The 25,531-nt window shown below is 36.3% G+C and overlaps 1 protein-coding gene across 1 annotated transcript; it reads left to right on the top strand.

Moving 5' to 3' along the window:
* Positions 1 to 926: 926 nt before the first annotated feature.
* Positions 927 to 25,293, top strand: DDX6 (DEAD-box helicase 6). The gene is made up of 13 exons (XM_068988357.1): positions 927 to 1,129; positions 4,129 to 4,192; positions 5,075 to 5,179; positions 12,944 to 13,073; positions 13,949 to 14,095; positions 15,822 to 15,916; positions 17,293 to 17,415; positions 17,831 to 17,959; positions 18,975 to 19,091; positions 20,336 to 20,399; positions 22,620 to 22,721; positions 23,122 to 23,328; positions 24,347 to 25,293. Exons 1-12 carry the CDS (start codon positions 930 to 932, stop codon positions 23,295 to 23,297), a joined length of 1,452 nt encoding a protein of 483 aa, XP_068844458.1. The 5' UTR covers positions 927 to 929; the 3' UTR covers positions 23,298 to 23,328; positions 24,347 to 25,293.
* Positions 25,294 to 25,531: the final 238 nt, after the last annotated feature.

Here is a 25,531-nt window from a genome sequence, read left to right as displayed (position 1 = left end):
TTATGTCCCTTGACTGCTTTAGTTATTGTTTTTAAAGGGCAAAAACTTAGGGGGAAAAAGAAAATGTAGTTTCTTCAGGTTTTTCTTTGGTTGAAATTCATAAGGGCGTACTTAATGCTTTTCTGAAAGCACAAAGTGAAATCAAAAGCTCAACTCTTAAAGGATTCTCAGTTGTCAGAAACAGAAAAAAAAAATGAATGAATGGTTTTGCCTTGTTCCTTTGTAGATTTACATTAATTAAGCTGTGCCATTCTTCATTGAGTTGTAATGCAATTGAATGTAATGAATCATTGACTTTTAGAGGTGGCAGGGACTTTGGAGAATTCTTCCTGGAGGAAACTGAAGGGAAGAGATTATCATCTGACAGCTAATGCTAATTTAATCACAGTATTGTTCTACCTGATATTTTCTGGGTTGGTTTGAACTGACAGTTTAAATGAGATCTGTCTCAGTGCAGGTTTGGTTTTTGAAGCAATTCATTTTTTTCCCCCCTCTTTCCTATCCTGGATAGTGATTTGATCTACATGCAGCTGTATCCTTAATTCTTTAAAAGAAGAGAGTGCTTATAAAGGAGTTCTTCAAATGGAAACAACAAAGGGGTGTTTTTTTTCTTCAAAATTTACTGTGTTTGCTGATTTAACTTTTTTTCTTTGTTTCAGATTGAAGTGAGATTCAGATACATAACTCAACCTTGTTAGAGGGCTTTTTAAAAAATAAAGAGTTGATTCCTGCATGAGAGCAAGTTATTGCTGCTTACCGTTCAGAGACTTACAGGTGCTTGCCTGCATTGCAATAAAGGACTCATATATTGAGCAAGACTTATATTTATCTCTTCGTTTTGGAGAGCCTAATAAACTGTTATTACAGTTTCTCTACTGACTTTCAAAAGTTTTGAAGTTTGAAAGAGACATCTTTAAAATTAATACAGCATGAGCACGGCCAGAACAGAGAACCCTGTTATAATGGGTCTGTCCAGTCAAAATGGTCAGCTGAGGGGTCCTGTTAAGCCCAGTGGTGGCCCTGGAGGAGGGGGCACGCAGACTCAGCAACAGATGAACCAGCTGAAAAACACCAACGCAATCAATAATGGCACTCAGCAGCAAGCACAGAGTATGACCACCACTATTAAGTAAGTGTTAGAATAAATAATAAACACTTGGGGGACCAAGGAGATATATTTCGCTACTTTGTTGTTGACTACTTTATGTATACCATTTTAGTTTAACCATTTTGATTTGAATAGAGGACAGTTGACTGTTTATGGTCAGTAGGTATTTGTGATAGAAGAATGTCTCTCTGTCGAAATTAATTCAGGTTTGTTAAGTAACAATCATAGGCACGGGTAATATATATTAATTTTTTTCATAATCAGCTCAGATTCATCTTGTTTTTGCCAGTATGGCTTTTTTTCTAGTGTGATAACTTGACTTTATCCTAGTTTGAATGGCAGTTAAAGCCAATCTTAAAGACCTGTCCAGCTTTCTGAGCTTCAGAAGTACTCAGAAAATTTATCCATAACTTTTTTTTTTTAGTCTATGACACTTTGCTTTTCTGTCCTATTTTATTTATTTTTGAAATACGCTTTCTCCTTTTACACATACACAAAATAATTAGCAGTTTATATCATAGGGAACTCAGGACTTCAAACAGTTTGGAACACATCTCTGAATAGTCCCAAACCTCTTTGAAGACTTTTAAAAACTAAGAGCCTTATTTTACTACGGAATATTTTTCTTTTAAATTTGAAAGCATTTAGGCTGTCATCTCAACTGATCGATTTCACTTTGACTTTTCACTTTCATGCATTGGAGAAGGAAATGGCAACCCACTCCAGTATTCTTGCCTAGAGAATCCCAGGGATGGGAGAGCCTGGTGGGCTGCCATCTATGGGGTCGCACAGGGTTGGACAGACTGAAGCGACTTAGCAGCAGCAGCAGGCTCTTCTCTTTAAGTGTATACTTTAAAGTATGTGAATGGTGACTATGATTCCAAAGAATCAGTTTAATAGAAAATTAAGAATCTTGACCCATTTGGTATTTGTGTTTGTTAAGAATCTAGCTGTGTAAGTTGATTTAACCTTTAGAAATGTGATGAAACTCAAAAAGTGTGTGTTTTATTACAATCAAAGTCTTTTCCATGCTTAAAAGAAGCATTTACTAAAGAAAAATAGCCCAAATTTTCAACAGAATTCATTTGGTCACTGGGAGAATTGACATTAATGCATATTATTATTTTTGAGGTGAATAATTAGAAATAAAAAATGTTTTCTAAATTGCAGTTTGTCTTGACAAAATATGAATAGACTAGCAACAGTTAGTCTACTTTTAATTTGAAACATAAAGCTGCATTATTCCATTTTGAGAGCCTTTACTGCTTAAACTCTGATTTGAGACTGCAGTGGATTTTGCGTTTGTTGTTTTTTGTGTGTGTGTTTCTTAGATAAATAGCTTTTTTCCAATTCTGTGACTCTTTAAATTTCAGTTGAAATACCATCTCTTCTGTGAAGACTCCTAGATCCCATTTCTCAGAGATAGTTAATACCTGTTAGTTAATCTCTCATTAAAAAAATTTTTAACTTTCTAAGATGATGAATTTTTTTGTGGGAAGATTTTGCGTTGTATCGGCTGCATCTTTATCCACTGTTTAGTGAATTTGACAATGTGACAAGCTGTCCTACTAGGATGTTCAACTGAAAATGCTCAGAGACTTTGGTGTGGTATTATAGACTGGGGTGAAAGGCTTTAGAACTCTTGGATTTGGTGGCAAATAGTTTCCTGTGATAGAGTATCTTGGATTATGTGGGATGAAGCTTTAAGTAAAATACGTCCTTATCTTCCTGAATGAATACTCGAGATGTTGGGGGGGGGGTTTAATTATGAGCTGTTATCATTAAATCAGTGAAAATTTAAAAGACAATTAAAAGCATTGTCTGCTTTCTTGACAGTCTTTTTTTCTGTTAGAAGCTTTGGATATTATATTACTTGAAGTTTTTACATGACCAAGAAGAAAAATTTTTATGTTTTGTTATTTTCTTTCATGGTTTCAAGCATCCCCATTAAAGAAGATTGAGAGATGTTTTTTATTAACAGCTAATTTTTCCAGGCACTGTGCTGCATGCTTTATAGAAGCTATTTTATATAATTTTTATCTCTTTATATATGAAAGAATGGAGATTTAGAAAAGTAACTGTTGCAGGGTCACAGAACTGATACATAGAAGAGTCAAGGCTTGAACTGAAGTCTGAAACTTTATAGATTCTTTGGTTTTAACTAGTCACCAGGAGCTACAAAATCAGATGCCTATAGGGGACTGCCAGAGAAGGCAATGGCAACCCACTCCAGTACTTTTGCCTGGAAAATCCCATGGACAGAGGAGTCTGGTAGGCTGCAGTCCATGGGGGTTGCTAAGAGTCGGACACAGCTGTGCGACTTCACTTTGCTTTTTACTTTCATGCATTGGAGAAGGAAATGGCAACCCACTCCATTGTTCTTGCCTGGAGAATCCCAGGGACCGTGGAGCCTGGTGAGCTGCTGTCTGTGGGGTCGCACAGAGTCAGACACGACTGAAGCAACTTAGCAGCAGCAGCAGCAGCATAGGGGATTGCCAGATGAGAGGGGACTTGACCTATTTAAAGGCATCAGGTGCTTGATTTTAAACTCCAGTTACTAATGCCTATCAAACTGTTGCTATGCAGAAATTTGGAACCAGTGTTGCTGCTAAAGCTTCCCCCCCCGCCTCACAAGAAAATCCAGAATCAACTTTATACAAAATATCCTAGTTTTTTAATGTTGGCAACTTTAAATGAAGCAGTGCTATTTAGGTCAGACAAAACACATGGGTTACCAGTTTTGAAAACAGTTGAACTGTATACAACATGCTTCTCTTAAAGAGGATGGATATCTTTTTTCCTTCCATTCTTGATTTTTCAAGTTCTCCCTAGATTGTTGTGCTTTGTAAGAAAGAGGATTTTTCCTGGAGTTGTTTATCTCTGTTGTTACCTGTATTCTTAAGTAAATGGTAATACATTAGTGTGCTTTTTAGAAATTATCATCAAGATGAATTACCTTTGTATTTTAGAATAGTAATGCTGTGAACTCTGATACTTCAACTTTACTGTATTCTCTCTAGACCTGGTGATGACTGGAAAAAGACTTTAAAACTCCCTCCAAAGGATCTAAGAATCAAAACTTCGGTAAGTTGGTTGTAACATTCAAGTGGAAAAATGATGTGGAAACTCTTAAAAGTGAAGTAGTTACTTGATGATGACAGTAGGCACTGTATGTTTACTCTTAAGTAAGTGTAAGTGGTTGAAATTGTATAGCTTATATATGATGAATTGCCAGAAATTTCCACTATTTGGAGGAATTGGTAATAATGTGTATCCATATTAAATGTTGTGTTTATACATATGTGTATCTTATCTCACTTGTGGAACACATAGTTTTCATGGCATTTTCTCAAAAGTCTCTTTTATTTCTGGAAGTACAATAAGATTCAGGTTAGGTTTTATCCACATTTTGTGGATGGAAAAACTGAAGTTGAGAGGTTAGTTCTCTTAGCCCAGCAGTGTCAACCAAGCGTGATTTTTGTCCCCTCGGAAGCACTTAGCAATAAGTTATCACAGGTGAGGATATGCTACAGGACAGCCCCCTTAGAGCAAACAATATTCTGGCCCAAATGTCAGTGGTGCTGAGCTAGAAAATCTCTGGTTTAGACTAGGATGTTTGTAGGCAGTGCATGGTAGAACTAGGTTTTGACTTTACATCTTGTGGTTTACAGTTCACAGCATGGTACTTATATAGAAATAACAGTATTCCATCACTCCCTAGAAGAAAATGACCACAGGGTGGCTGGTCTTTCCCCAGGACATAGTTTTTAAATGGCTGGTTTGTGTTAGAGTGGCTGTTTTTTGGAAATACTTGAACTGTAGATTAGGACAGAGAACTAATCTGCATATATATTTTTAAATAGGATAAAAAGTTAGTCTCTCAGACACTTTCTTAAACATGGTAATTACTAAAGGAACACAGTTGTACTTCATTCTTTTGATGTTTGTCTGTTTTTGTTTGACCAGGATGTGACCTCCACAAAAGGAAATGAGTTTGAAGATTACTGTTTGAAACGGGAGTTGCTGATGGGAATTTTTGAAATGGGCTGGGAAAAGCCATCTCCTATTCAGGTATATTTCCCCTTTTTACCTCCTATGTAATGTTATGAATTAAGTGTCGCTTACTTTTTGATGGTTTAGTGAACCAGTATTGCTCTCCAGTGTGTGTGCACATGTATGTATGCTTGTACATGAACACACACTTTCTGAACCTTAAAAGGGTAAGTTATAAAATCATGGCACTTCGTCTCTAAATGTTTCACTATATATTTCCTAAGAATAGGGATATTCTCTTGAATAAGCATATGTTTAGAATTATGTTCAGTCAGTTTAATGCAGTATTTCTAACTCATCTGTCATTTGTAGTGTGATTTTTAATTAGGTCCCAAATTTTGTCTTAAAGTATTTTTTTTTCTTCTGTACAGGACCCATCCTAGGATCAGATATTGCATGTAATTGTTATATCTCTTTTAGTAGTGAGTTTTCCATGCTCTTTTTTTGGGGGGGTGGGGGGTGTCTTTTATGACATTGACATGTTAAAAATAGAATTCCCTTCCTTTTTTTATTCCAGTAGAACATTTTTCGTTTTGAGTTTGTCTCCTGTTTCCATGTGATTTGATTCAAGTTATGCATTCTTAGCCAGAATACTGCAGAAGTCACTTTTGGAGTTACAGTGTTCATTTATTCAAGGGTGATTTTAATTTTGATTACCCTTTCAAATGGTATCTTGATTTTTATATTACATAATTCCGGCCCTGCCCCCTCCCCTTGAAACTTAGAAACAGTCTGTGGGGACCATTTAAGGCAATGCCGATATACTGTTCATCAAAATTTCCCCCTAATTCCTCCTTGATGTATCTGTATATTATCAGTGTTACTTATAAATTCCTTTTTTATTAAATGGTATTTTGTGCTTGAATTGTCCCATATTTGGCCAGTGTGAGCTCCTTCAAGCCAGTTCCTTTGTTTTTGTAATGTGCCTCTTTCATTTTTTCCTCTGATAAACTATTTTGTAAAGCAGTTTTAAGTTTATAGCAATTGAGCATAAGAGATTTTCTCATAAATTCCTGCTGACATTCATGCATAGGTTCCCTGATTATCAGCATTCCCCACAAGAGCAGTTTTTGTTAAAACTAATGAACTTGTGTTGACATTATCACCCAAAGTCCGTAGTTTACAATAGGGTTTGTTGTTGATATTGTGCATTCTGTGGGTTTGAATAAATGTATAAAGACATGTATCCACCATTATAGTATCATACAGAGTAGTGTCACTGAGCTCTGTGCTCTATCTTTTTACCTTTCCTTCCCCCTTCATTTTTCTTGAGCACTTCCTTTTTGGTGGTATATCATGATGCCAAGCTTATCAGTACAGCTACGCTTCCCCAGCCTCAGAATCCGCTGTTTCTCCAAAGAACTCGGATTCCAGTTAGTTGGGAATAGTATTAGAGACCAAGATCTAAACACTAGGTGTACTCTTTCAGTGGAAAGAACAAGGAAATATATGTATATATACACACATGTATGTAGACCTATATACAAATTTGATGTGTCTTTTGTCTTCACATAAGTTGAAGCTATCAAATCCAAGCTGTACTCAGGACAAACTCTGTGACATCATTGAGCACTTTTTCATTGAACAACTATGTGTCAAGTGACTTAGAAAATGTTAGACCCTGAGGGTGTTACGATGAACAAGATAAATAGGGTTTCTGCACTCAAAGTCTGATGGAAAGGACTGCTAATTACACAGGTAATTTCAGTGTGATATAGTGGGCACATATATGTAGACATTAGGAGAAATGGAACAACCTGGAAGAAATGATCCATGTTCCAAGTGGAGAACTAGAATAGTGATTGCCTGGGAATGAGAGTGCCTTTGTGGACAAGCTGGAAGAATTTTGTTGTGGTTGGAAAAAGTATGAAGATAAAGTTATGCCTCATTAGGCAGTCTGAGTGCAGAGACCAAAAATATTTAGGAATTTGCTTTTTTATAATGTAGTTCCTGTTAATCTGTTTTATCTATAGGAATGAAAAGTTTTATGGGTTACTTTCCTACTGAATCATTCCACTTTGTAACTCTTATACTTAGCAGGGTGTGTGGCAGCTAATAGGCCCTCAGTTGTATTGTTTTGATGAAATTATGATTAACAGATGTCTGTAGGTGATCTTGGTCTGGAGAACTGTTTGAGAGTACTAGCTTTGCATTCAGGTTGCCCAGGTTGAATCCAGCTCTGCTGCTTTCCAAGTTGACTATTTGAGATGTCTCTAAGCCTCAACTTTCTAGCCTATAAAGTTGATACAGCAGTGTATACCATAGGGTTGTTATAAAGATGAAGTGAGGCAACTCATGTTAGTATCCTTAGTACAGTGGCTAATAAGTGATAAATGCTCAATAAATGTTACAGGTTTTTATTTTATGTAGTAGTTTATCAAAAAATATGGCTCATTTAGCAGACTTAATTCTTGATGGACCCTTAATATCTCATGTTTCACACCTTTGTATTAAAATTTTAAATTCACTTTGTTATTTGCATCCTCAGTTTGATATAGCATATAGGCAAGTAACTCTCCAGCCATTTAACCAGTCTACCATATGGCTTTTTCTGTGAAGTAGAAATGAACTCCCTCACAGGATTTTTTTTGTGAGGATCAAATGTAATGTACAGACATACCTCGTTTTACTGTGCTTTGCTTTATTGTATTTTGTAGATACTGCATTTTTTTTTTGTTTTTTAAACAAATTGAAGGTTTGTGACAACCCTGTGTTGTCAGATAATGGTTAGTATTTTTTAAGTATTTTTAAATTAAGGTATGTAGTTTTTTTACACAAGGCTACTGCACACTGAATGGACTAGAGTATAGTGTAAGCGTAATTTTTGTATGCCCTGGGAAACAAAAATATTTGTGTGACTCACTTGATTGCAATGATAGAAATGAATCTGTAGTGCTTCAAAGTGTATTTTGAAATAGCAAGCACAGTATGAATCTAAGGTATTATATATACCTGAGACTGCCATTCACATTGACTTTTCCTGAAGTATTGCTTTGTCTGAGAATCCATGGAAAATATAAGATAACATGTTTCTTAGACTCGGTGTAACAAACCATAAATATTAGGACTTAAGTAATAAGAGATTCTCTAGTGAAATCCAGCCTCATGACTGGCATTCTTCTACTGTTTTTATCTACCTTTTCTCCTTCCTTATTTTCTTGTCATTGTTTTCTCCCCTCCCCGCCCCCCAAAATGTGTCTGCTGTCTTATATAGTACTTAGTTTACCATGTTATCTGGGCATTTTTTCCCCCCTCCAAATATAAAAGCCTCTTGATGGGTGTCACCTCCTTTAGAAATGAAACTTGGTTGCAGTTTGGGTATGGTATAAGATTATTGGAAAATTAGGCACTTAAAATCTTCTTTTGAAAGTATATAACTTTACACTGACAAACTGGAACCAGATACACTACAGATTGGTTCCACACATCTTTCTTTGGTACAGCCATCTGTGACTCTAGTTCTAGGTCTGAATGCTATGCACAGTAACATAACCATGCCATTTTAAAGGCATAGCTCTATAGTAACAGGCTTTTTTGGCATACCTAGGAGTCTACTGTTTTATTCTGTTAAACATTGCAAAACCTTATATTAACTTGGAGATGATTGAAAGATGACAGCTCTTGCTGTTTCCAGACTTTAGGCACAACTTTTGAGGACTTTATAGATAAGAAGGTAATGGAATAGCAGGTAGTTAATTATTGAGAGAAAAACGGAAGTTAACTTCTGTTGGCAACCAAATTTCATATCAAGTTGGGAATCTCATTATTTTGAGGAATTATTTCATTAACCAAGTCTAGTTAGTCATTTATCAAATTTATAGTTAAGAATTAGAACATTCTTAATTCTTTTGTAATTCATTCCTCCTACTAACACGAATTTACTATGGCTAAAAGAATTGTTTTCCTGAATTCTCAAAAATGCATGTCTTCATTGGATACTGTGGTAAAACTGGAGTATATTCCTTAGGCTGGAGATAACTATTTTTGAAATTATTGTCTTCTATCTCCTTTTTTTTCTAGGGAGCAGTAGATACCTTAATCTAACTGCCTCCACAGTATCCATTTTGTTCTCTCTGAAACTAAGATTTAAGTTCAACTGACCCTAGGAATTAAAAAGCAGTTGGTGTCTCCAAATAGCTGCGGAAGTTGGCTAGACTATCCATCAGGGACTGGAGAGAACGCAGTTCCTCAGAAAAAAGTTTAGGGTGCTACCAAGAAAGGGAAAGTGTTGGTCTTTCAGTCGTGCGAGACCCCATGGACTAGCCTGCCAGGTTCCTCTGTCCATGGAATTTTCCAGGCAAGAGCACTGGAGTGGGTAGCCATTCCCTTTTCCAGGGGATCTTCCCAACCCAGGGATCGAAACCTGGTTTCTAGCACTGCAGGGAGATTCTTTACCATCTGAGCTGCCAGAGAAGCCCTGAATGCTGAAGCTGCAGCTCCAGTATTTTGGTCATCTGATGCGAACAGCCAGCTTATTGGAAAAGTCCCTGATGCCGGGAAAGCTTGAAGGCAGAAAGAGAAGGGGGTGTCAAGAGGATGAGATGGCCGGAGGCATCACCGACACAATGGACATGAGCTCTGGCAAGCTTAGGGAGATGGTGAGGGATAGGGAGGCCTGGTGTGCTGCAGTCAGTGGGGTCACAGAGAGTCGAACAGGACTGGGTGGCTGAACCAACAGCAAAGAAAGGGAAATGGATGCTAGGGTTATTAAAGCACAATAAATACATACTGGCTCAGTCCCTAGACCTTACAGTGGAACTGGAACACGGACTTGGGAGAGCTAAAGTGTCAGAATCAGACATACCTTTAAGTTCGTGGGATTTTTTTTATTTTGGGTTTTTGTGTTCTGGTGGTGTTTTGTTTGCTTGTTTTTTGCCTTAGGGTATTGGTCACAGAAATACAAGTTACACATTTTAAGTAATGCAGTTCAGTGGGGTTTTTTTTTATTCAGTTGTGCAGCCAATTACTACAGTCAGTTTTAGAACATTTTCATCAAAAAGAAACTTAGTAGTTACCCTTCTCCTTGCTCTGAAAGTGAAAGTGAAGTCACTAAGTCGCGTCCGACTCTTTGCGACCCCGTGGACCGTAGCCCACCAGGGTCCTCCATCCATCGAATTCTCCAGGCAAGAATACTGGAGTGGGTTGCCATTTCCTTCTCCAGGGGATCTTCCTGACCCAGGGATCAAACCCAGGTCCCCCGCATTGCGGGTAGATGCTTTAACCTCTGAGCCACCAGAACCCCTCCTCGCTCTAAGCAACCACTAATCAACTTTCTGTCTGTATGGATTGACCTAGTCTAGACAATTTCATATAAATGGGATTATAAAATACATGCTCTTTGTGACTCAGCTGTGGCTTTTTGACTTAGCGTATTTTAGGATTCATCCATATTGTAGCATGTGTCAGTACTTTATTCCTTTCTATTGCTGAATAATATTCTACTGTATGGCTATACCACATTTGGTTTATCCATTCTTCAGTTGGTAGAGTTGTTTCCACTGTTAGCTATTATGAATAATGCCTTTTTGAACACTGATGTATGTAGAATTTTTTGTGGAGGTATTTTCATTTCTCTTGGGTATATACCTAGGAGTAGAATTGCTGGTTCATAGGGTAATTTTTTATCTTTTTGAGGAACTGCCAGACTATTTCCCAAAATGGCTATATATTCTACTTAGTAGTGTATGAGGTTCCAGTTTCTCTTATTTGCAGACCTAAGTTCAAATCCTGATTCTAGCATTTCTTGCTTAGTCACCTTGTGCAAAACAATATTGAGGATCCATTTTGCCATTTGTAAGACAAAAAGTAACCTAACTTGAAAGGATATAATTAACATTAAGTATCTAAGTGTAGTACGCATCACAGTAAGTTTTTAAAATTTTTAGCTTCCTTCCTCCTTCTCTCTGGCAGTTCCCCATGACTTCTCTTGAGTTTCAAAGCTGTCTGAATCTGACTTGAATTTTCTCACTTCGAATTGTTTAATCTTCCTAGCAAACAGTGGTAAGAGACAGTGAATATACTGAATTCTCTGACTGCTAATCATAATAGCCACCATATGAGACAAAGTACAGTGCATCTTAACTTACAGGCTAGCTAGCTTACTTTGTTAAAGCCCTATCCTTAAACAGTTTCTGTTTATGTGGAACATAAGTCCTGTCAAAGAGCAGAGAAACAGAAGTCAGTGGCCTTTAAGCCATAATGTAAACCCCAAAAAGGAATTAGGATACCCCCAATCTAATTCTGTCCTGTCTGACTTCACTGAGATATCTTATCCTTTTAAAGGACCTGACTCAGGAAGTCACTGAGAGACTAAAGTCTTTTTCTGCTGTCAGACTGAGTGGTATACTGGTAACCTGTTCAAAAACCATAACAGAGATTGAACCCATGTGATAATTGGCCTTTGGGACAACTGAAGATTAATAGAGTTGACTCAGAGTTGTGGCTCAAGGGATAAAGAATCTCCCTGCAAAGCAGGAGCTGTAGGAGACATGGATCCCTGGAGGAGGAAATGGCACCCCACTCTAGTGTTCGCGCCTGAAAAATCCTGTGGACAGAGGAGCCTGGCAGGCTACAGTCCACAGTGTCACAGAGAGTCAGACATGGCTGAGTAACACATGTGGTCAAGCAAGGAAGGATTTAAGACCAGAGGGTCAAGCCAAGGCTTTCTTCTTTGACCTGCTTCACCCTACATAATAAGCAGACTGTTCAATGCTGGCTGTCGGAGTAAATTAACAGAGTGTGAACTATTTTCACAGTTGTTCTGGCAACAATGTTAGTTATTCTGATTATATGGAACCCATCTGACCCCTATGATTGGGGTTCTAAAATAAGTGTCATGGTAGGAAATGAAAGTCATGATGCTTATGACTTGGGTGTTTCTCCACTAACAGTTTTAAATTGCTAGAGATATTTGTTTTGGTCATTAGCTCAAGCATAGAAAGAGCTAATTACAGTGATTTTGAATATTTTTCCTAATTTATTTTTCTAATTTTCTAGTTGTAGAAATTAAAATTTTTTAGTTTTAGAAATAGAAGTGTTCTGCTTCCTCTGTTCATACCTGTTTTACCTTTTTTAATTTCTCTCTGTATATGTGTATTTAATATTTAGTAATTGTTGAGAATCCTTTGGTATTGTCTAGGAAATTTGCCCTAATAAGAAATATTATCTTCTGCAAAACACTCATGTCTGCAAAACACACGAGTAAGCCAAATTTGAAAACAAGAAGTCAGGGCACATCTCAGGACAGAAGTTGGCTGCGAGACAGACATTGGTCATTATGTAATACAATTTTAAAAAAAGATAGGACCCAAGACTAAACTTTTCCAGCTGAGTCCTGTTTATGTAGGAATAAAATTGTCCAACCTACAATTTTTCACTGTGGTCAAGTTGGTTTACTAGTCTCAGAATATATAGTCCTTCTTTTGAATATTGTTTGTGCTGTTTTTCTTCCAGTTTTTAATTGCGAAATGTCCTTCGCTTATTTTCCCCTGTGTATTTATTGTGTCAGCCCAAGTTCCTCCTCTTTTTCTGTTGTTGATGCTCACACATACAAACTCAAAGGTTTTTATTACTAAATTTAGTATGTATTTTATGAGTGGTTCTGATAAATGTAAGTTGATACTAATGGTGATGTTGACTGGTACTGCTAATTTATTTGGTCTTTACTTTTGTAAAATACTTCAATACCAAGGAACTTTGTATACTTTCAGTGTGTTTTAGAGAAGAACTTGCCTATGTACTGATTTTATTCACAAGTAATATGCATTGTTCCATCTCTTCTAGGAGGAGAGCATTCCCATTGCTTTATCTGGTAGGGATATTTTAGCTAGAGCAAAAAACGGAACAGGCAAGAGCGGTGCCTACCTCATTCCCTTACTTGAACGGCTAGACCTGAAGAAGGACAATATACAAGGTTGGTTTAAACTATAAATGGTGATTTAAATCTTGGAACTATATAGAAGATATTACCATCTTTTCTCAGTTGGAACTTAAATCATATGAAATTAGTATTTACCCTTTTCACAGCTTATGGCCTAGTTGTCTTGTAAAAATGATTCCTGACTTTTAAAAAGAGATTTCTAGTTTTTAAGGTTATTTTGCATATTATACAGTTACTACAACATTCCAGTGAGATAGGCAAAATAAGAATTATTGTCCTGTAGATAGGGAAAATTAAATTGTCTGAAATAGATACTTAAAACTATGGAACTGGAACTAGAATGTTTCTTGTGACAGCTGTGTCTGCAGAGTTCCTTGTAAAAGCAGGAACTTTTTCTCTCTGAAGCCTTGTGGCTTGGGGATTTTAAAATCTTAAGTAGTATGGAAGAGACACATTTCCATAACTCTACCCAGTAGATCTATGTTTTCACCTCTAAAGCTTTTTGTAAAATTTTCAGTTTTTTTCTCCCCATGGTTTCTTGATCTATAATTATTTCTGCCATCTTCCTATTATGTTCATATGATATAAGTAGAACTGGGCAGCAGGAGTTTCCTATTTGGGCATTTTGACTAGTGATCTCTTACTAAAATATTAATGAATTTTGAGTTAATAATTGCCAACTCAAAGAACCCTTTAAGGCTTTGTAACCAGGAAGAGTAGAAGAATTGTATAGCATTGTTACTGAGGAAAAGTCTAAATCTGGTACACTATAATAGGTTCTTCTTTTGAAATTTATTCGTTTGAGTGTCTCGATTACAAGGGGCAATATTTCTATAGCTTCTTAAACTCTTAATATATGGCTTTTTCCCCCTCCTCTCTCCTTTTTTCTGTTTGTTGATATTTTCCAGCAATGGTGATTGTTCCCACTAGAGAACTTGCTCTACAGGTCAGTCAAATTTGCATCCAGGTCAGCAAACACATGGGAGGGGCCAAAGTGATGGCAACCACAGGAGGAACCAATTTACGGGATGACATAATGAGGCTTGATGATACAGGTAAGAAATGATTGGATACAAGCTGGCTTGTTGTCTGTAATTTGACACACAAATGTTTCAGTAATTTATTAAAATTGTTTTTAAAATAGGGAACAAACATTGCAGTAGAAAAATGAATAAAGGAAATGACCATTTCAGTCAAGAAGAAAAAAATTATTTTAGTCATTGGAAGGATATTTAACCTTACTAGTAATTTTTTAAATTGCATATAAAAACAGTAAATTGATATTGTACCTATCTGATTGACAAGATTAATTAAGATTGGAAAGGCTAATTAGTAATCCAAAATCACTGCAGATGGTGACTGCAGCCATGAAATTAAAACACGCTTACTCCTTGGAAGAAAAGTTATGACCAACCTAGATAGCATATTGAAAAGCAGAGACATTACTTTGTCGACTAAGGTCCGTCTAGTCAAGGCTATGGTTTTTCCAGTGGTCATGCATGGATGTGAGAGTTGGACTGTAAAGAAGGCTGAGCGCTGAAGAATTGATGCTTTTGAACTGTGGTGTTGGAGAAGACTCTTGACAGTCCCTTGGATTGCAAGGAGATCCAACCAATCCATTCTGAAGGAGATCAGCCCTGGGATTTCTTTGGAAGGAATGATGCTAAAGCTGAAACTCCAGTACTTTGGCCACCTGATGCCAAGAGTTGACTCATTGGAAAAGACTCTGATGCTGGGAGGGATTGGGGGCAGGAGGAGAAGGGGACGACCGAGGATGAGATGGCTGGATGGCATCACTGACTCGATGGACGTGAGTTTGAGTGAACTCCAGGAGTTGGTGATGGACAGGGAGGCCTGGCGTGCTGCAATTCATGGGATCGCCAAGAGTCGGACACGACTGAGTGACTGAACTGAACTGAATATGCCTTTGTGAAGAAATTTGTTGTCTTGCAACATAGGGGTATAGATTGATACAATCTCTATGGTGGGCAATTTGGCATTATGTTTCAAAATTATACATGTATGTTTTTAATGATCTTTTTTTGAAGAAATAATTGGACAAATGCAAGGTTGTTCACTACAGTGTGGTTTGTAGTACCGAAAAACTGGAACAATATCAGGGAAATTTGGCTAAATATATTGGGGTATAGACTGAATGGAATGCCACATAGCCATTAAAGAGTGCAGCTGATCTGTATTCATTTTCATGAAGAGTTCTCCATGATAACATTATTTAGTGAAAAAAAAAAACCAGCAAGAGTTGAAATCCATTTAAAGTTATACATTGAATTTTAGTCAGGATTTTATATATGATTGTTACTTGATTAGTTTAATTACTATATTCTTTATACTGCCTTGTTAATTAAAAATGATCATCTTACTTGATCCTGTTACAGTCTTCTGCAGACTATTGATCTATTAATAGATTAGAGGCAAGCTGCTGTATCACGACTGAAGTGACTTAGCAGCAGCAGCTGTATCAAAAGTTCGGCATACTTTTTGTTTTTCCCTGGGGGTTTCCCTCAGACAAAGAACTATGTTCCTTATTTGGAACAGGTGAATTGGAAAGCTGTAGCCCACTGCATGCAGAGGTGAAACTAACTGGTGTTCTCTAGCCAACTGAAGATGAGATGGAAATCCATATTCTAAAACACATCTTGGCCTCTTTGCATTATTCCTACAGCAGTGTTTCTGATAAACTATGTATGTAATAAACCTTTACTGTATCCTTTTTGCCCCAACTAAAATTAACGAAAATACATGTTTTCTAATCTTGTGTAGTGCATGTGGTGATAGCTACCCCTGGAAGAATCCTGGATCTTATCAAGAAAGGCGTAGCAAAAGTTGATCATGTCCAGATGATAGTATTGGATGAGGTAACATTTTTTTCATTTGGAAACATACCATTCTGTACTGATTTGGCTTTGTTTATAACTGCTAATGAATGAAGGATAACCTCTTTGTGTTTAAGACCTTCTAGTAAATTCATTACTCTTGTTGGTTTGTTCAGACTAACTTGCTTCTAAAACATGTTTTGCCTTTTAAAAGCAATAGATGATAGGTGTTTATAGGAATGATTCAGCCTTGTGTCTTTTTCTTAGGGAAGTCAGATAGTTTATTTTTATTTTGCACTGAGAAGTCATTGAATAACCTCAAAGCCAAGGCCATTCTGCATCTGTCTTCATTCTGTGATTGATCTTAAAAAGCATGTTAAAAAAAAGGCATCTTAAAAACCCCTCATTTAACATACTCAATTTGGTATTGTTTGGTTTTTTGTCTCTGTTATATGTGCTCTCTCACCAGACTATAAGTGCCTTTTGAGAACTTACTCAGCTTTGCATTCTTGGGACCTAGCAAGCAAGTGTTTTATATGTATATGCAATCAGTGTTGATGTTTTGGGTTTTTTAATTTTTAATTGAAAGATAATAGCTTTACAGTGTTATGTTGTTTTTGCTGTACATCAGGCTCCAAGTATGTGTATGTTCTCTCCTTGAGCACCCTCACACCCCCCAGTGTTGATGTTTTGAAATGAAGTTATTTTCCTATTTGGTCTGTTTTAAGATAACTGGATCTGTTTCCTCTTGGTCTAATTTGAAACAGGTTTTTATCTTTGAGTAATGAGAGAGCACATTTATTAGTGACTGTGTTAGCACTAAGTGCTTTACATGTTTTTTCATTGAATTTTTACAACAATCCTATAAGGTAGTTAGTTATCTTATAAAGTAATTCCTACAATAAGAAGACATCTTGATTTTTAAATTGTGGAAACTGAAATAGAAGTTAAGAAACCTCCCGACATAGATAATAGCGAAGGAAGCAAGTTTTCTGTTTGTGTGTGTGAGGGGGTGAAGTAGAAAAGGATAGCTTTTATTATTTGCCAGGCAAAGGGAAACACACCCTGCTTCTGCCTCAAAAAACTATATCCCTGACAAGTTTTAAATACAGGTAGTTTAATGCTGTAACCTGTACTTCTAACTATTATACCATAATGTCTCTTTAATGGAAATCACATTAAAATTTTTTATGAGAATAAGGATTATGTCTGTCTAGGATTTTTTTTCCCTTAGATCAATATTACAGACTTTCCCTTTTTTTGTATCACTGAATGTGTATTGGTGCCTTTGGACTATATAGTGTTTACAGCCAGGAACATTCTGTGAACTCTCTTGCTGGAATGATTGATTCCTTATTAACAAAAAACCTTAGACATGATTTCATTGTGTTTAAGATCATCTTCTCTTTGTACTGCAGGCAGATAAGTTGCTGTCGCAGGATTTTGTGCAGATAATGGAGGATATTATTCTCACGCTCCCTAAAAACAGACAGATTTTATTATATTCTGCTACTTTCCCTCTTAGTGTACAGAAGTTCATGGTGAGTATAAATCTGTACTTAGAAGCAGTACCTTCCTGTTGGCCATGAGTATACCTTTATCCATAATTATATTACTAGTGTATATTTTATGCTGGTTTCAAGTTTTAAGATACAAAAGTATTTTGATTATTATTTGTTCATTAAGCTGGTGTCTGACATAGCCATTGATGCTAGATAAATTGATTACAGCATAATCTTATATTTAAAGTACAAAATAGTAATAACTTAGCTGTATATCTGGACGTTAGATCTCCCATTTTATGGTAATGACAGATTATATATTTTAAAGAGAGCTGCATCCCTTCAATTAAGAGTTTATCAGACAGACATGTATGAGGATATATTTTGAGTTAAAGTTTATTTAAAGAAATAAACTCTGCTTTAACTATAAGACTTTTTTTTTTTCCCCCTTCAGAATTCCCATTTGCAGAAACCCTATGAGATTAACCTGATGGAGGAACTAACTTTGAAGGGAGTAACCCAGTACTACGCATATGTAACTGAGCGCCAAAAAGTACACTGCCTCAACACACTTTTCTCCAGGGTGAGCCAGTTAAACTTCAACTGCTGAATGTTATCCATTCCTTAACCTCAATAAAACAGTTGTATCAGTTTTCTCTTCATCTTCAGTGCAGGAAAAAAAAGTCCTTGGTTTTTCCTAAAAGGTAGTTTCAGTTGTTGATCTGAAGCTAATACTATATGATTGACAGGTCATAGGCACTTTTAATTTGATTCTAAAATAATTTGACCTTAATTACAGGTAATCCCATTATTCTCAGTAATTATAATTGTTCTGTTTTAAGTAGATCTGTTTTTGCAAGTTTGCCTACTTGCCAGAATTTTCTTGTCACCCTGAAGTCAGTACTCAGATGCTCTTTGAAGCCGCATGTGAAAAATTTGAGACTTCATGCTGTTTATCCCTGCCCTCTTGTTTGAGCTCAGAAATGAACACCCTTTTCACAGTCTAATGCCACATTCCCCACTTTTTTGTGCTTTTTTCTTGATTCCACTGTTTTAAATGGCTCTTAGGCATAGTGCTGACATGTTTGTTGTCCAGTGCTCCTAAGAAGAGATGATGTATTAGATAAACTTCATAAAGACCTGAGTTATAGTGATGTTGCCCATGAGTAAATAAGGTGTCTTTAAAAAAACAGTAACACGTGGGGTGAGTTCCCTGGTGGTCGGGTGGCTAAGACTCCATACTCTCAATACAGGGGATCTGGGTAGATCCTTGATTAGGGAACTAGGATCCTGCAAGCCATGTGGTGCAGCCCGAAAAAACTCAGTAACATGCATAAAACCAGATTATCTGTTGACCCATTGATGAAAAAAGTTAAGAGTTCCTCACAAGAACCTAACCCTCTATTTCCCCTGGAAGGAGTGGTCATATATTAACTGTGCTTAACTGCAACTACTACTAAATGCGTAACACTTAAAATTTTTACAGTTTTGCATCTCCTGTGTCATGAGATTATAACTCTTAGTGTTTTCAACATTTGTTTGTCAATATTTTATTTTCTTTCTAATGTCTTTTTTTTTTCTCTCTCTCCTGTGCTCAGCTTCAGATAAACCAGTCGATTATTTTCTGTAACTCCTCTCAGAGAGTTGAATTGCTAGCCAAGAAGATTTCTCAACTGGGTTATTCTTGCTTCTATATCCATGCTAAAATGAGGCAGGTGAGTGTAAAACTTGTACTTGCATAGATTTTTTTAAACGCTTTTTCTGAATATTTCTTGAATTTTGTTTTAATGCTCTTCCAAGTGCCCTGAGTTTAAGAATAAATTACTGTTCAGTAGGCAAAGGACCCTTCATTTTAACTTCTCTGGGGTAAGGTTTCCTAACTATAAACAGGGGTAATAGTATGTACCCTTAACTTCACAAGGTTTTAGGAAGATAGAGATTGTGTATGAATGAATAGTTTGTCAGTTGCCAAGCATAATAGAAATGAGAGATTTTATTCCCTTCCTTCCCCATAATCTTGGATTTGGGCTAGTGTTTAGTACAGTAACCACTAGCAACATTAAACTATTTAAAATTTAGTCTTCAGTCATACTACATTTCAGATGCCACTTTAGTGTGACTATCAGCCACAGTTTTGGAAGGTTTGTAGAAAGTTCTAGTTTATCTGTGTACCTTCTCAGGTTCATCTTTTTCTCTTTATTGTTTGCCTTTAGAAGAAGGATGGAATCTGTTTCAGAACTTGATTTAACAGAAAATAAATTCAAAACTATCAACATATTGTGTTTGTGCTAACGTTGTGAAATTTCATGATAGGAAAGCAGTTTCTGTAGTCTGACAGGTTAAGAACTTAATCAGCTCACATATGGTTTTCAAAGAAGCTTATTGTCATGGATCAGGTGCCATCATATAGGCACCTAATTTTAAAATTATCACAGGAAATGATGTATAAAATTGAAGAGAATATTTCAGAGTGGAAGAACATTGCATTGAAAAGAAAGACCAGTTTGCCAGATGGTAGATTCATTGATTTTGCTTGAGTTTAGTGTGTTTTCATTTTTATTTAATTGAAAAGTAGTTATTTTTAGCTTTTATATATAATAACTGAAAAGATAAGTAGTAGATGTTTCAGTTAAGCTAAACTTCTGGCATCTTTTATTTGAAACATTTTAGAAGTAAATACAGTGAAGATTGTCACTTAAAACCCACTCCTTGCAAAAAAAAAGAATACCTTTAAGAATTGAGATAATATGAATACATTTATATTTGTTGCTTATTAATTCCCATGGGAGACTTTTTTTTTCCCTACCTTTTGTTTTTAATGTATATTGCATGTGCCTCCCTTCTCATTCATAAAAACAAATTTGGATATAAAGAAACTGCTTGGGTAGGAGTAAAAAATGATGGAAATTTGGAGGCTTGTGTGAGTTGTAATCAAATAAATGCATTGCTTTATTCCTAGGAACATCGAAATCGTGTGTTTCATGATTTTCGAAATGGCTTATGCCGCAATCTTGTTTGCACTGGTAGGTATTTTCTATTCCTTTACCCATTGTTTTTCTTCCTAGTTTTGTTCTTTCTCTGTCCTGTCCTGCAGTGAAGCTGCTTACATAGTCAGCTCCCTCTCCTACCATTTCTAGAATTTCTGAAGTTGAGAATGAGCTGTAGGTAACTTTTTTTTTTGGTAGTTAAAACTTCTGAAATTAGGTTCCGTACCTGAAACTGCAGAACACTTATTATTTTGGCACTCCTACCTAATCTCTGCCTATTAAACCAGTTTTGGAGTTTGTGTATTTTCTGAATAGTTGTAGCATGTAGGAATGAGTTCTATTTAGCATATGCAAAATGAATTATGTTAAGAAGCTATGTTTTGGAAGTTTATCATGGTCTTTCTTTTGCCAGAATCAGACTAGTTTGTGCTCTGGTGTATTTCACTACATAAAGAAAAGCAGACTGGGGGTGCATGTGGACAGTTGGATTCAGTAGCCTCCTGTCTGTACACTGGGAATATAGTCTTAGTATTGGTACTAGGTTTATAATCTAAACTAGGTTTCTGGATAGAGGGAAGAACCTAGTTTTTTGTTTTTTAATTTTTGAGCTATACACAGAGATAAATACAGAAATGCATGGGTTCTGAGGGCTGACAGTAAAGTTATATGCAGACTTTCAACTGAGACCCTAACTCCTGATTTGTTCAAGGGTCAACTGTACAGACAAGTAGAAGGGTGCCATTTGCCATTAACCATTTTCTAATTTGAGAATGAAAAATACTTTTTTTTCCCCTAGAAAGAATTCGTAGTACTTACAGAACTCATATTGTTACGAATTACTGCTGTGGTTACATGGTTTTATTTTAAGCATGGTTTTATTTTAAGGCTGCTCTCAGATAAGTTTTTGAAGTGCCAGTGCTTTCTTCTTGCTCATTTTTCAGAACAGTGGGCAAATACATCATTAAATAAGTACTGAACATTTATGTGTAACATGTATAAATACATACAAAGTACCACCCCTCTCAAGTAGTAGTTGTTTAATCGGAGATAAAAAGATGACATTAAGAACCTCAGGCTGGGCCTGCAAACTTTTTCTGTTAAGTCCATGTAGTAAATATCTTAGACTTTGCATACTACGTGGTCTCTGTTACAAGTAACTTGACTCTGCTGTTCTACCTCAGTGGCAGTATATTTAACAAATGGCCGTGGCTATGTGGCAGTAAAATTTGACAAAAACGGTCATTGGGCTCGATCTCCAAGGGAGTAAAGGTAATTTGCAAGTGTGAGGTATATACATTAAATAACCCTAAATTTTCATAGGAGAGGGAAATAACTAGCTGAGGTGATCTGAGAAGATATGGAATTGTAATTTATAGTCTATAGATGAGTTTTAGACTTGGATAAGAAGGAATATTTCGTTAGGGGCCTGGCATAAAAAGTAATCTAGAGATCGCTAAGAAGATAGTTTAAAGAAGTATAGTGGGTGAGGTTGGTATAGTCGAAGTTTTGAGATGTGTTACAACCAGAATATAGAGCAGAGGACTTTGAATGTCAATTTTAAATTTTATCTGGAGACAGTTGAAAATAACAAGTTACAAATTCAAACCAGTATATTAGAAATACTTGTTTGACCATCATGGATTATTTTGACGTGTGGAGCTGAGAAGTGCAGGAAAATCTAGTTATTAGCTTATTGAACTTATTGGAGTTGTGTCTGCATGTATTTGTCAAAGCCTAAATTAGCATAATAATTGTGGGACTGGAAAAAAGTAGAAGGGATAGTCTTGCATATTAGCTTACCTCAGACCTGTTATAAATCATTCAGCAGAATGGGATGAAAGAATTCTGAACAAAGTATAAATTACTGCTGGTAGATTGCCTCTTTTGTAAAGCATTCTCCCTTATGCAGTGAACTTTAAAAATAATTTATTAACTTTGGATTAAATACTTAAAAATAGAGTGAAGAAAATTATACTTGGGAGTTCGTTTGTGAGTGTATAAGCTTTTTCAGTCATCCTTGATTTGCACTGCGTTACCTCAGAGCATTTTTTAAAACTTTGATACAACACTGGGAAAAGGTAACCTGTGAACAGAAAGCTGCTTATGGTTAATGTGCATGAGAAATAATGCCAATAATTTACAGATGCTTTTGAATTACTGCATGAAGTGAGTGAAGCTTAGGTTCCTTTAGAAATGTTAAAGAGTATTATGACACCAAATTGAAGGATATAATGGAGCTTTGTTTTTGTTTTAAAGATTTGTTTACCCGAGGTATTGATATACAAGCTGTGAATGTGGTAATAAACTTTGACTTCCCAAAGCTGGCAGAGACCTATCTCCATCGTATTGGAAGATCAGGTGAGGAAAAGGAAGATGTTCTTTGTGGAAGTCTTTTGAGAAGTTTAATCACTAAATTTTGTTCCTTTTGTGAAGTAGAGTGTGGTAGCAATTAAAATAGTGAATTTAAACTTGGTTTTTGATATATCAGTTTCTAATTCTTCCAGAACATTTTTTTTTTTAAGTTAAAATAACCTGATGCCTAATTTAAGATTTACAAATTAGAACCTCACTTTTGTAACTCTGCTGTTTGTATTTTATACTGTGTATTTTGGCAACTTTTGACACTATTACTTTAGGCTGTGAATAATGAGTGGCACTAAATAAAAACATTAACCCTATATGGATTTGCCACTTATAGACTAGTGCTTGCACATTGACTCTCATATTTAACTCATTAATTAGAATTGTTTTTTCTTAGGTCGCTTTGGTCATCTTGGCTTAGCCATCAACTTGATCACATATGATGATCGCTTCAACCTGAAAAGTATTGAGGAGCAGCTGGGAACAGAAATCAAACCTATCCCGAGCAACATTGACAAGAGCCTGTATGTGGCAGAATACCACAGTGAGCCTGTAGAAGATGAGAAAGCTTAACAAGCAAGTGTGTACCTGACAAAATAGCCAAGTAAGCATAATGTTTAAAGGAAGGAGATTAAGGTCCTCTTTCCCCCAGGGGGAATGTGATGTCCTACCATATACAATTAGCAATAAAAGATGAAATACTTCTTGACATAAATGGCAGTAAACAGGAAGTATCTCAGTTGAAGTGATCTTATTGGCGAATCCATAAATGCAGTTCTTGAATGCCATCTTCCTAAGTAATATATGTGAACAGTACTTAAGACAAATTCAGACTTATAAAATAATAGAAGCAAAAAAGAATTAGCAATTTTGAATATGAAAATATTTTTGCTCTTTATCACTCAGTCATCTGTTAGCATTCACTCTTAATTTCTAGTGGGTACCTTCATTCAATTATCTGTAAAACCTTATTGCTAAAGGTATAATCAGGTTATGAGGATAACTGCCTTACTTTAAATGGCCACTGGTCTCCCGTGCATCCACCTTTTCATCTTTTGTTGACTATAGGACTCTGGAAGAAATGCTTAAAACAAGGCTTAATTAACATAGGAGAAAACCCTCCAAAACAGCCAATATTCCTGTAAGGAAAATCTGATTTCAGAAATGATAGTTTCCAAATTAGCAGTGAACATTTTACCCATTATTTTTAGAGTCTCCAAATTAACTCTTCACTTTAACCTTTTTATCCTAATTTATTTGTCAAACACAAAACTCTTGGATAAAAACTAGCTCATGTATGCTAGTACACTGACAGGCTATTGAGTTCATACAGGATTTGAAAAAACTTTTTAAAATTGTTGCAGATGACTACTGCCTTCTACCAGTACTTTTAGGATTTCATTCTGTCTCTGGGATGTCTAGTGGAAATTCCTTAATCCTGAGCTGATGGTGTAGTGTGTAAAGAGGCTCAGTAGAAGCTGTTATGGAGAGCATTTGGGATGGAATTGTGAGCGCCTGCTTCACGTGTGCATCATGTGTGTGTGTCCTGTGTGTGTGTCCTGTGTGTGTGTCCTAGTTTATATGGCTTACCAGCAGTAATTTTAGGTTTCTGTTTTCTGTAGGCTTTGACAAACTATGGAAGGCTCGTTTGGATCTGTGACACATCGATTTTGGGGGGAATGCTCTTCTCTTTGTGGGTTTTTCATCTTCTTTTATTTTGGAACTATGAAGACTTGAGAGCTCAGACATTTCTTCTTTTTTTTAACTGGTGAAGAGAAAAGCTGAAAAGGAATTTACCTTTTTTGTTCCACTTGTTTGCACTGTGTGCTGACTGAACATTAGTTGCACTAACTGCTGGTTTTTAAAAAAATTTTCTGGGGAAGGGGGGACAAAGAAGGAAGAGAAAGAAGGGGAGAAACCCTAAAAAGAGAAGAACCTTGATGAACACAAGCTTGTCTACGATTTCAGAATTCTCCAACAGCTGACTCTTGAGTGCATTTCAACTTCTCCCTGGTTACTCATCCGTTTTTAAGCCTGAAGAGCTTATTACTTATTTGTGCGAAGTGCCTTATGCTATGAGACCATTCAGAATATCATCTTTTAGACACAGCCCAAGGAATCAACAATAGTATTTTTTTTTCTTTTTTCTTTCTTTTAAAAATTTTTGTCTTTTCATTTTGGTTTCAAGTTGAAGTCTCTCTCTTCCCTTTCTACCCGATACTCAAGCCCAGGGCTGGAAGATGAAACGTATTAGTAATGTTAAACATCATTTTCTTTTTCTTTATGTGGAGGAGTTGATATGCAACTGCAGTTCATCCGCACTGTAAATACATGTATTTAACAAAAAAAAACAATCCCAAGTGAAAATTTCTTCTGGGCTGAGTAGATGCAACATCATCGCTCCCAAAGGAAAGAGCAGTCTATCATCGCAGGAGCCATATGACAAGCCTTTTGTGCTCTATAGCAGAACACTAAAGACTGGTTTACATACGCCTCCATTAGCAGTTATGGCACTTGATGTGTAGACGTGTCAGAGCCTTTGACCCTCTTTCCTCTGTGGCAGAGCGTGTCCCATAGAAAATTGGGTGTGTATACTTGTATAAACTTTGTAAATAGGTTTTTTTTCTGGGTTCATATATATATATATATACATATATATATATTTTTTTTTTGGATGAAGGTTGCTGGGATTAAGGGGATTAGAGTGATTATGGGAGCAGCTAAAGATGAGAGGGGCTCAGTTTTCCGCAACACTAAATCTAAAAAGTATTTTGGCTTCTTACTGTAGAGAGCAGACCTCTACAGGA

This window comes from Capricornis sumatraensis, chromosome 16 (genome assembly GCF_032405125.1).
Source record: "Capricornis sumatraensis isolate serow.1 chromosome 16, serow.2, whole genome shotgun sequence".
Classification (NCBI taxonomy): Eukaryota; Metazoa; Chordata; class Mammalia; order Artiodactyla; family Bovidae; genus Capricornis; species Capricornis sumatraensis.
The sequence above is the reverse complement of the archived record's forward strand: the minus strand, read 5'-3'. Positions and strand labels throughout refer to the sequence as shown.